Source organism: Natator depressus, chromosome 2, assembly GCF_965152275.1.
Source record: "Natator depressus isolate rNatDep1 chromosome 2, rNatDep2.hap1, whole genome shotgun sequence".
Classification (NCBI taxonomy): domain Eukaryota; kingdom Metazoa; phylum Chordata; order Testudines; family Cheloniidae; genus Natator; species Natator depressus.
This window is the reverse complement of record NC_134235.1, coordinates 74644642-74657745: the sequence shown is the minus strand read 5'-3', so window position 1 is coordinate 74657745 and position 13104 is coordinate 74644642. Positions and strand designations below refer to the sequence as shown.

The 13104-nt window shown below is 38.2% G+C and overlaps 1 protein-coding gene across 13 annotated transcripts in view; it reads right to left on the bottom strand.

Moving 5' to 3' along the window:
- TRAPPC8 (trafficking protein particle complex subunit 8) overlaps window positions 1-13104 on the bottom strand; it is a 114932-nt gene that overhangs the window by 60230 nt on the left and 41598 nt on the right. For 8 of the 13 annotated variants that reach the window (XM_074944440.1, XM_074944443.1, XM_074944441.1 and 5 more), the window contains 5 exons: window positions 11644-11759; window positions 9400-9550; window positions 7770-7870; window positions 6998-7103; window positions 3158-3289 (listed from right to left, as the gene is read on the bottom strand). In XM_074944440.1, coding sequence (XP_074800541.1) covers window positions 3158-3289; window positions 6998-7103; window positions 7770-7870; window positions 9400-9550; window positions 11644-11759 — 606 coding nt within the window. Of the gene's footprint in view, window positions 1-3157; window positions 3290-4918; window positions 4940-6997; window positions 7104-7769; window positions 7871-9399; window positions 9551-11643; window positions 11760-13104 lie in introns of all 13 variants that reach the window. The other 5 variants (XM_074944438.1, XM_074944437.1, XM_074944442.1 and 2 more) reach the window with 1 other exon arrangement.

Here is a 13104-nt window from a genome sequence, read left to right as displayed (position 1 = left end):
AATGACACAAAAGTTGTGATACTTCCATTAGGCTCAGAGTTTCTCAGGAGGCCACTACAAAACATGACACTACCATTAACACTAGGGGCCTGATTCTTATCCCACACTTGCTTTCAGTTCAGTGGAGTGACTTCAGATTTATGCCAGCGAGACAGCAGAAGTAAGGCTACTGCAAAATTAAATGTGAATGTCACTGCAGCCACTACAACATTAATGAAATGGTCACTCCAAATTTAATTGGTTTAGTTGTCTTCACTATTTTGTATAAATTCTGATCTTAGAGAAATGACAGTTTTATCACATTTGCTAAACAGATATGGAGAGTTCTGATTAATTTGTGCTTTTATTTGCAAACCAAGTATCTGACACAGCTTCCTGTAAAGTTAATTACAATAAGTATATTTTGCTGGCAATTGTAAATGACATGGAAGTCCAAATGATGCAGTTTCATTAGCTCTGATAGCACATACAGCAATCAGCCAAAAATAAAGCATACATACTTGAATATATAAAAATGTAAAAAACTTGAAATACCAATACATGTCAAAGCACAAATTTAGACCTGCAGCTCCATCTAGAGACCAACAGAAAAATACAGCCACTATACACCCTTTGAAAAAAGCTAAACAACTATGTGCTGAGCTAGATTGACTCCCAAATTTTACCACCTTCTTCCAGTGGAACCGTGGGAACTGATCCCTAGCAATAAAAAGGTGAACACAATCCCAACAGCAAGAAGCCCAATGGCCTTCCAGCAGCTCTACCAATTTAGAAAATTGGCAGCTCTTTAGATAACAATCACTGCTGGAGGGGCTCCTATGAAGACCCAGTCACAAACTTAATCCTACCTTTCCATAACAGAAGTCCCAAAAGAGGGTGATGCTATTGTACAAAGAACACAAACTGGGTGTGAATCAACCATTAAGCTTATTCCAAAATCTGTTCAAGAAACAAGGTCAATTTAACTTTGTAATACTAATCAGTTTAAAATAAATCAAGTTTGTTAGCACATCTTTAAATAGTTTGCCCAGGAACTGATTATTTTTAAGGGGTTTTTCTACTCCCCTATTGAAGTTTACAAAGGTTTTTCCCCTGCCAGAGAGAGTATGAGACGGGGTCAAAGAGCACCCCCTACCCAAATTGCTAGTACATGACACCAAAAGAGCAACTGAACAGCAACCAAAATGCTGCACTGGTTATACACAGTGTTAAGTATGTAAAGTGAATAAAGTTGGGGGGGGGGGGGCAGTGGGAAGTACTTTTCCATTAGCTTTCAGTTATAGCTATCCTCAAACAAAATGTGATTTTTCAAGTTGGCATCTTTAAAATGTTGATTTAATTAAAAGTAAACTTAGAGCTGGTGCACTAAAAACTAAGAACTATAGATAATATTAACAAAACAAACAAGTATGATTGCATAAAGTCATGAAAAATGACAGTAATAACCCATTTACCTGACATTTTAACTATGATAGTTCAGACTGAAATAATAGGGCTGATTTTTTAAGATATTTAGGGAGGGAAAATTGTACTGGTATATGGAGGAATCCTAACAAAACGGACAACAGGATGCTAGTACTGTAGTAGTTGGTATACTGTGCAGCTGGAGGGCCTATCTGTTCTCTCTGCAGAAGCTTATGTATCAATCTGCCATTAGGTGTGGAGCAGCAAACCTCTATTGGAGAGAGAGTCAGATCCTTGAAACTACAAAGTCCAAGCAAGCTGGAGTCACACTGATTAGAGAAATAGAAAAGCTGTGGGTTTCATTAAGCTCAGCAAAAAGAAAAGGGGGGCGGGGTCATACAGGAGGTCGCATAAAGAGCATTCCAAGTGGTAGAACTACTGAGATTTTTAAAAGAAAAAAAAAAAAAAAACCACTATTGTGGGAAAAATCTGGTCCTATCTCTAATCAACACAACAGAGGGAAAACCTAAAATAGGAAGAGAACCTGGCTATGAGAGAAAGATTCTGAGAGTCGCTCAAACCCACAATGAAAGATATTTCAAACATACAGTTTTATATTACAAAGGTGGACAGTAGTCAAGACTGCTTTCCTTCATATCTTCAGCTGAAGCAGGACCAAAAACAAGTTAAAGATATGCAAAGAGGGAAAACAGTTACATTTTGTAACTATTTATACATACATATACCAAGTGCAGAAACAGCTGCTGCTCTTAATGTTTTAGTGAGACAAACTTTTCCTTCCCCATTTAAGATGGCCCTACCACTATCAAGCCCCGTTGGACTTCAGTGAGGCTCCACATGTATCCATCTGTACAGAGCCAGTTGCAGGATTGGGCTTTCCACAGTAATGTTTCAACTTTAAGAAGTCAAATTTATTATATTAACCTAAGCTTAAGGTAAATACAATCACAATATAAATTAACACAAGAAGCTGGAATTGAAAAAATTCATGTTAAAGTGCAAATGGTATAAAATTGCATTTGTGAATTTAACTAATTGCCAATTAGTTCAACAGATTTAAAAGAGGAAGTATTATCTAGTGCAGGGATTGACAAACTTTGGCACGCATCCCTTGGCCCGCAGCCCCCATTGGCCTGGAACGGCGAACCGCGGCCAGAGGGAGCTGCGATCAGCCGAACCCGCGGACCCTGCAGGTAAAGAAACCATCCCGGCCTGCCAGCGGATTTCCCTGACGGGCTGCATGCCAAAGGTTGCTGATCCCTGATCTAGTGGTTAAAACACAGGCCACAGTCAGGGTAACTGGGTTCCATTCCTAGCTCTTTTATTAACTGCTATGATGTAGTAAATCACTTTAATCTCTGTGACTCAGTTTCTCCATCTGTGAAATAGGAAGAGTCTAATTCATTGTTTAAGAAGCATTTGAAGATCAGATGGAAAGCACTACAGAAATGAGGATTACTATTTAAATTTCATTCAGGGTAATGAGCAACATCATTTTAGACATGGATGTAAGAGAGCACTTTGTTCAAGGCAGGATGAATTAATCTGGCAGTCAAGAAGGGCAATGAGATCAATATATGATTTTTCTGATACAGAATAATATCCACAGTGGACTACAAAGTCACAGGTTATTTTTACGCAGAAGCATGACATGGAACTTGCTGCTTTTAACACAGTTCAGATTAACTACAACCTACAGTCCGTATTTTTTCGGAATATGAAACACACTTACCTGTCCTGCTTTGCTGTACCTATGGCCAGCCAATATCATATGAAAGGCAAACTTTCTAACCATAGGACTTTTCATGTTTATAAAGCAATGTGCAGCCTGCTCCAACAGAAGGGCACTGCGAAGGTCAGAATCCTATTTAAGGGGAAAAAATCATTAAACTCAAATTTGAAATATACCAATGAAACTTCAGTAGTAACAAAGTGTAGCTATACTCACGAATACAAACTCTTATAAGAGATAAGACTCAGCTGAAGAAGACTTTTAAACAGTAAAAAAATAAAAATCACATTACTGCTCAGTGGAAGACTTATCATAGGCAACATGTTCCAGCCTGTTGATCCATCCACACTTTGATCCCTCCTGCACGCATTTACAATGTCATCAGGTTCCCTGTCCTACACACAGTTTTGAAGACAAGCTATTATGAAAAAATGGTATACCTGATAATTGTTTTCTGTATTTTACTTGCAGAATGGGAGCGTACAAGATGGTGCCATGAATATTTCAACCTATTGGTTTTCTGATTCTTATGACACAATCAAAAACAGGGAGTCCTCAGACTTACATCGGATGCCACTTACATCGGACGCCACTTACGACACTTTCCAATTGACTGCCCCTTTCACCCCTACGATGCTTGATTTTCATAAAGCTCACCTGATATCAACTTCCTGGTTGCATTATACTGGTGTGGATCTGGAAGGGGTTGCTTCTGATTGGCTTTGAGGCAGCAAGGTAGCTTGTTGCCGCTTGTTTTTGATTGGCTCTGAGCCCGGGGCTGGGAGCTAATCAGAAAGCTTGAACAGTGATTGGCTGAAGCTCGGCATGTGTCCCCTTCTCCCTGGCTTTCTGAGCCTGTGTTGCTGGCATTCTGAGCAGCATATGAGAGTTTACATGTTTATTTGAATGCTGTTTACAAAATACAGTGTACAGTAAATACATTCATGTTACAACATTAGTCATCTATAATTCATTTAGTACAAAAATCTGGGTTATTGTGGTGAAAACAGTATCAAGCCTTGGTTCAGGAACCAATCCCCCCTTCATACCATTGATTCCTATGGAAAAAGCGGTTTTGACTTACAACATTTCAACTTATGACACAATTCATTCCTCAGAATTGAGTTGTCAGTCCAAGGACTCCCTGTATTCTTAAGAGAATCACTGGCAGACCCAATTCCTGAATCCCATTCTGGAAGTAAAATAAAAACTTTATGTAATCCAAAACAGCAAGCATATCTCTTTTTATTAGTACTGTCCTTGCTTCCAGAGCCAAGGAATAACTCTATATAACAGTGGATGTGGCCCCATCACAAATGCTTATAGAAGGAATCAAAATGGACTAGAGCAACAGCCAAAGAATGCTACCTATAATAAATAAGGAAGTTGAGAAGCCCTCCTTATACAGATATAACAGTGTTATTTTCATCCCTATATTTGTTATAGATGTTACACCTGTTAAATAGATGTAAATTATACACATGAAAAACTGTTTTATTAAGAAATACTAAAATTGTTCTCTTCATCTGAGCCTTACGTTTACAAGTTATTTCAGTGTGAGTACAGCTATGCTTTAGAGTCCCTCTTCAAAACTACACAAATCCACTAGCATGGGTAAATTCTACCCTATATACAGCCTGTTACTTTATCAGTGACCCGGAAAATGCTGAAACAGATTGATATACAAAGGATTGACAGAACATGTTTATTTCAACACTCCCAAAGCCTTCAGCTACTCAGGCAGAAATTTCTAACACTTACCATTCCCATCCAAGTGAGCTGCTGCCATTTTTTCCCCCAGAAAAATTAAAAACAAGAATGTCAGCTTTAATACATTTTATTTTAACATAAGAACAAGTACAGAAATATAAGAAGGTGCAATTGTGGCACTAAATTTATCTGAAAAAGTTGGCAGTAAGTTTCCCAACCCATTTGTTTTAAGGTCATTAGTTCCACTTCATTTTGACACCTGAGTTGTCATTGTTTTTAAAGCTAGCAAGAAAATCAGATAGCTGATAAACAGCACCCATTGCATATTTTGGGTACAGTCATAAATCATATACCCAAGCGCACACAATTACATTAACTGAATTTCACCTAACTGGATGCATGAAATGGAGTCAAACAGATAATTTGTGTGGCAAAACCAACCAATCCCAGAAAGATTAGTGATTTTGGAATTATAAAATGATTCTGACCACCAGATATATTAAAATCAATTAGGCTACTACTAAATGGAGTAGTTCTCTACCTTGTTATTTTAAAATACACATGGACATTTTTCCTTTTTACATTAGATACAGAAGTCTACCTTTTAAAAATAGTTTTCTGGGCTGTAACTAGGCTTGGTCACAACTAGAGTACTACATGCATCGCAGAGATCTTGTGCACTGAAAACATCCAAGCCTATCATTCATGATATGAAAGAAAGACAATAAACCTTCAGCATAGTCAGCAGCACTCAATTTCCTTATGCAAATTTCAATGTCTATTTGTCATTACATCTTCCCATTATTTAAGTTAGGATAGTAAAAAATCAAAAGGTATGAATGAATAGATGTTCTATTAGCTATTAAGGAAATACAGAATTACCAACACAATTTGTTGTTAAATAAGCACCGAGGACAAATTTAGAGAAACTTGGCCAGAGTCTGAACTGAAAAGTATGTACAATCAAAATACTAGTGTGGTATGACCATTTCATGCCACACTGCCAGTGCAACCTGGCCATGAAGACAGAATAGTCAGCAACAGGTAAATCAACCCAGGTTAGGCTGTTCAGGTTAGGGTGACCAGATAGCAAGTATGAAAAGATCAGGACACCTTTTTCTGGGGGCGGGGGGAGGAAGGAAGATATTTGCCTATATAAACACAAAGCTCCTAATATCAGGACAGTCCCAATAATACCAGGACATCTAGTCACCCTAGTTCAGGGGTTAGGGGAAGAGAGAATATCCTCCAGCAGCACAGAAGACACTATGACTATGCCAAACCTCCATCCTGCTGTCAAAGCTAAGTTAGTAAGATTAGCAAGGATGCCACAACAACACTTCTGGGGTCATTGGCAGCCAACAAGTTTCTCTAACTTACAACCAAGAATCAGAGCAGGCAAGCACAATGGTGAACTGTACACCACCTTTGTACTTCTTGATCTTGAGCTGTGCCATGTGCACACAGTGAGGTAGACTACATCCCATCCTACAGTTTATCAAGCTTCTACAGCTAAGAGAAAGACTTATCAGAACTGAAAGTGACACGGAATACTTAGCTAAAATGACCCTAACCAGTAATTACTGAAGATACCCCAACTGAAACAGAACCTTATTTCTTTAGTTTTACAGCCTTTACTGACACCATTTCACCCACCTAGAACATGAAGACAGATGGTTTGTGAATAACATGCTAACTTTTTACCGTGCTGTTTTTTGAAGTCTAATCCCTCTCAAGTACTAACAGAGATGTCAAGCATAAAGAATAGATTATGAAGATAGGGACTAACAAATGTATGATTCAGGCAGGGTTTTTTTGGTTGTTTTTTTTTTTTAAATAAAAAATAATGTACATCACTTCAAGTGAAAGAAGAAGATTGAACACAGGGTAAACTAGGTACATTTATGTAACAAGTTGCACAAAAGCATATAAAAATGACTTTTCTTGGTTTACAGGGGCAAATTGAGCTATACCCCAACACTCAAACTTTATTCCAGCTAGCTTCTGCCCCTGGACATCTCCACCTTCGGAAGCAACCCATGTACAAGAAGTCTATTTGGTTTAAAAATTTAGCACTATTATTTAAAGCCATTTACTGTGGGGAAAACAGAAAGATTAAGTTTTCTCTACCTCACTGGTTAAACGTATCAGAAGAGCAGCAGCGTCTGAATATTTGCTCTGGCTTTTTAAAATTTCAGCACTAAGCAGCACACATCTCTCAGCCAGCATCATGTTCCTAAAAGGACAAGAAATTAATTATGTGCATTATAACAAAATTTTTGGAGTAAATTGTAGAAAGCCTTTAAATCTGCCTGACAAGAGTTGGCAAATTCTAGTTGTGTAGTACCTGACCAGCATATATTATTTTGCTCTATGTAGGAATGTATGTATCTGTTTCTTATACTATTTTAATCTGATAAAATAATTCCGTGACCAAAAAAATGTTTTAATCTAGATAATATTGATAAAAATATATATTCCTGGATGAGAACTTCATATGCTTTTAAATCAAAGCTGTTACGATACTTTTTCCTTAGGAACACATCCCTGTAAAGTTCCTAAAATAAACTTTTGCAAAGCAACAAAGTGGTCTAATGGACTGAATACAAGCCTGAGAACCAGAGGCACAAGTTTTAATTACGTCTCTGCCAATAACTTGTACTCTGCCAAGAATAAAGTGTTCCTCCACCCCACAACCATACTGGTAAATAGGTTAACTAAAGTCTGAATAAATTCTAACTATCACAGTTTTACTTCCTTGGTGTACTGGTTATATACCTACTAGAACACAGGGTAGGCAAGTGACGTTAAATTTGCACTATTGTGTAGTGAAAGCAAACTTAGGCCATAGTACTGATCATCATCATTCACTGGATGGAACAGAAGGTAAACCACCACCTACTTGCAGATATCCCTATATGTTTGAATTGCTGTATCCATATAATGAGCAGGATACGGTCTAGGCGCCCCAGGCTGAAGAAAAGCAGATACTGCTGCCATTTCCTGCAGGATAAAATAAAAATGTAATTTAATGTTCCAAAATATCATTATGGCAGCATCAGCCATAAAGACTTTTTACCTGAACTGACACGCAGGTTTTGGGAGATTGGATGTTTAAACAATAACACCCGAATTTGCAGTACGGTGCCAGTGAACTTCATTTGCTGGTTTATTTACCACCTGCCATTCCACATAGGGCTGTGATCTCTACAGAGTTATAAATTGAACAGGCACAATCCTTCTTACAACTCTGGAAAACCTGCAAGGAAGATTTAAATGCTGCAGGAAATGGGGCTGATGATTCAGCAGGCAGTATAGTTCCCTCCAAGTCAGCATTGAGTCACTACTGTAGCACAGGTCCAAGTGTCACTATCCTACTGGAGATGCAGTCTTTCCCACATTACAGTGGTTCTCTCCTTTTGTGGTACTTAAGTCTGTTTTTTTGTAAACAAAACTGGAGGTTAATGAAAGCATCTTGGGAAATTCCAGTTATGTTCTTCCTACACAACCTCCTCCTCTAAAATTCCAGTTGTTCAACTCCCACCTTTCAACCCTCCCAAAACGTGTTCATTTCCATGGCAGCTGAACAGACTCCTATGGAGAGTTTATAAATATACGCTTCGGAACCCTTGCAGATGAAAGAAAGGTGCCATGTAAATTTAAGCTACTTTATATTACTGAAAGGTTTGAGGGTATCTAAATGAACTTTTCAAGTACACCTTCTTAGATCTCTCTCTCTCTCTGTATATATGTATATGTATCCATGCTACAAGTAAACCCATTAACAAATACTCATGCTTGCTGGAAATTAGTGACTCAAATTCGGCAACAGCACTTCAAAAAAAAAAAAAAAGAGCAAGTGTGAGCACAAAAAACCAAAATGTTTTTTTTAGTAACCCCATTAGTTACTAAATATTTAGGTCTGTATTCTCTGATTGTAGGAGCATGAATTTACACATGAAGCTAAAAGGCAATAACAGAAATTGCCTAAGGGATTTATATAGGCATTAACAGAGTAAAGCCCTCAGGAGTCTTAATAGGAAATGCCAGTATATTTGCTATACTAGTACATGGATAGTAATATATTTACTAAAAGCTCCAGATCACTAAGTATTTTGTCAATTTGAAATCTTACAATCAAAGTAAAAAATACTACAATCTTTTTTATATGTTTCAAAATAATTAAAAGAACTACTCTGCACATTACCATAAGAGAACTATTTAAATTTAACCTATACCAAAAGGAGGTTCTCCCTCAAAAGTGTGTTAAGCTTTTTCCTACACAGTTAAGTAGCGACAGTAACTATTCTCTACACAGAACTAGGGAAAATATTAAGGAGCGTGATGCGATTTTGTTAGATATTGGCATCCACAAAAAACTTGGCTATGTTTTCATATTTGGAGCTACTAAGTTTTTTTTTTTTAAATTGCAGTTTCTTTTTGCTGTATATTGTTATCTAGAAGAATTGTTAATATTCAACAGATTACTATAAGCAATGCACAGAATGCTTATATTACTGTAATGTACTAACCAGTGCTCCAGCTGCATAAAGCATTGCTTGATCATTCAAAAAGTCTTTCTTTGCTGTATGATAGCAACTATACGCCAGTTCGTAGTGTTGGACCAAGAAACACAAGTCTGCCATTTTCCTGATTTGAAGCTCTGGTGCTTCTGGGGGATACCTATAAATACACAAAAACAAAAACAAAAATATCATTTACATTTTAAGTGCCAATTTTCAAGACAAACAAGATAGATGCCAGCATAAAAAGAACAAACAAACATTAAAGGAAGAGTCATTCCCTGCCACGCAACCCCAGCCTAGGAGGAACAAGTTGGCTGGATGTTTATATTACTTCCATGTTTGCTCATTTTAGTACAGCTACTCAAACACAGTGAAGCCACCATCCTTCTGGCTGTGGACTGTATGAGACTTCCTTCAAGTCTATCATTCACCAGCTGAAAGAGCTTGGTCTAAACCTGAAACTTAGGTTGAGCTAGCTATGCCACTCTGGGCTGCGAAAAATGTTGCACTCTGTTCAAAAGAATTCTGTTAGACTAACTACCACCTCTCAAGGGGACAGATTTACTACAGCAATGGAAAAACCCTTTCTGTTGCTGTAGCAAGTGTATATGCTGCAGATGTGCTGCTGTAGCACCTGTAGAGCAGACACAGCTTACGTCAACAGCCAGGCCAAGGAAGTTTCTTTTATACTATGAAGTTGGCCGAAACAATGCAAAATGTTAAGTAGCTGCAACTGCAATTAGTCACCGAGATACATCATCACTGTAACACAAAATGGCTTTATTCTGGCCCAGCAACAGAGACAGTAAAGGGAATGGCAGCTCCCTTCAATTCCCCACTGTCCAGCTAAAGTAGTAATGCTGCACACCAATGACTCCATAGCCTTTCATCCCCTACACATGTCCTAACTATGGGGGTGCCATGAAAACCAAATAAGTCTACCTCTCCAGCTGTTGACCAAAGCTCAAAGAGATGACATCATCATGGAGTCTAGTCTCTTTTCTGCGCTGTGCCTAACGCCATTCTCACTCTTATCAGTTTAAACCCTGGCTTATACTAGTTTAGCTTGCATAAGTAAGTTTATAGGCCCAAGCTAAACCAATAGCCAGATAGAAAAAATGTGTTTCGCCATGTCAGTTTTTAAACCAGTGCAATTCTACTACGGACAGAAGCATATGAAAGAGCAGCCCTGAGCAGCATCCACACGCAGCATGGTGGCAAGAATCCCCGTATACTCACAGCTCCTTTCCCAGTTTCAGGTCACAGACATTACTGAACAGCAAGGCTTTACACCTCTCATAACTGTCTGTGGCTAATATGTTTGGTCCTCTGGTAAAACTTCCAAGCCCCAATGTGAGTGTGCTAGAGAGACCAATATATTTTGGGGAGGGAGAATTAAGAGGAGAAAATCTGGGAGAAGGTAGAGAACCCAACCTGGCACTGGGTTCTCTCTCTTTATTCCTTGGCTAGTTGGCATCCAGTAACAACTTCAAGCTCTGTGCCTAAGGACAGGTGTTTACCAGGCAATGCTTGTCCCTAAATTTCCATTTCCGAGGATTACCTGTCCTCATGCATTAGTTTCATGTTATACTCAAAAAAGTTGCTCTGGTTTACCGTATATAAATTTTAAGTCCAAAAACAGGCTGTGTGGACATTCATTTCAGTTTAATTCAGGTTTATTTTGGTTTAGCTTCCATGTTGATTAGGAACAGGTTTAAGATAAAATGGAATAAGACACATATACTAAAATGACTATGTCCAAAAATGGGTTTGCACCATTTTAACTAAAACAATTTAAAAACTGATTTAAGTTCAACCAGTGCAAATTTTTGACAAGGCCCTGGCTAATCTAATTTCTCTTAATATGTGTTCCTCCATCCTTGTCCATGGAAATTTTTTTGTAAAAACGTTTGAAATAAGGAAAGTGTAAAGACTGTATTAGTACAGCTGATTTGTTCAAAAACAAAACTTCTCTCACCCTCTATTTTAATTCAGGTTAGGAAAAAAGTTTAAGACCAAATAAAATTCTGCTATGCTTTGTTTTGCCCAAATTCATGCATTTTTAGTAAATATATCAACAATTTTGCCAAATTTTGCTGATGAAAGCTACAGTACATTCATGTTTGCTCAAGTCAGCTTTAAACTAAGACCATTCTGAAGACATAACTTACACTTAGGGAGCTTCTCCAAATCAAAATGTTTAGTATTTTCACTGACACTTACAAATGGAAGATGAATAGTTTTACTTACAACAAGCCAGATGTATTTTTTAGCTCATTTATGCTTTTCTCTGGAACTTTACTGCCACTAAACCATTTTTTTGTTGCAGAAAATAGTGATCGACTCAAACCTTTCCTGGATATTAACTGGAAGAGAAAACAACAACAACAAAACAATGATGTTACTGAATTAATTGCAACATAAAGTATGAATTCCTTTTTTAATAGAAACAGTAAAAGTTCTCAGTATGACCCAGAAACATCCAAATTCCGAAGCTCTGTGGAGACTTGTGTACATAGTTTAAAAGTGCAAGATGGTACAAAAACTGATATAGTTAAAGCAGTACACCCCTTGCATGGATTGTAATTATAGCAATATAAAGGAGCTTTTAGCAGTATAGTTTATTTCATAAATGTACTCAGTTTTAGAAAACTTCAAAGAATTCGATCAGTTCAACTACTTGTCATCTATTCTTGATTACAATATATAGTTCTTTTATCGTTGTGTTTAGTCCCAAACACAAGATGAGGACACACTCACACTAGGCTCTCCGGTAAAATTTTCCCATCATCATTATACAGCGTACAAGGCGCTCGCAGCAACCAGTGATTCTATACACACCATGTTTATTGGTCAGCCCTGCTTTGAACAGGGTTAAATGCTGGTGGTTGCAGCTGCCTTTTCCAGACTTTCCCACCTGTGGAGCTGCACCAGCAGGAAATTTTCCACAAAAGTTTAAACCTTTTCTAAATTGGGGGAAAGGTTTAGTTTGCTTGTTTCTTTTATGTGAAGTGAAGAGCATCACATTTCCTTTCAACAGCCTTAAAAAGTTTCAGTCTATTTTGCCTTACAAATAAAATACATTTTTTTAAATGTATGCCTTTGTCTGGCAATGCCGGAAAGAGGACTAGACACACTGGATGTGGTTTAATCAGGCTGCAACTTTATTCCTAAACGTCTGGGAATACTGGGAGATAAAAGTGTACAGTGCAGGTAATTCCATAATCATTTACATGTAGGGCCGCTGGCATCCCTCCTCCTCAACCATCCTGGTCCACAACAAACCCACTGTGAGACCTTGCCCCCACATCCCCTAGAATGGTGGAGGGGGCTCTATAGAGGAGGAGGAGGGGCTGACTCCCAGCTGTACCAGTCACAGGAACCCTGAATTCCCCACCACCACTTCCACAGGTTTTTAAAAAAAAAACCAAAAACCTTCTTTAAATCTTTTTCCAATCCATTTTATCTGATCATCATATCCATTCTCTATGGAATACCTGCACTGGACCTGCCCCATACTTACATAAGGAGTTGTGAGACATCACAATGTACACCCCCTTTTGTTTTTGGCCCCCTTCAAGCCCCAACCCACTGTGGGGAAGGCAAAAAAAATCCCACCTTACCTTCACCACCAGATTGGTCAGGAGAAAGATTCATTTCCCTCTCCCCCACCCCACCCGAGAAAAGAACGACTACCTTAACGCCCTCTGA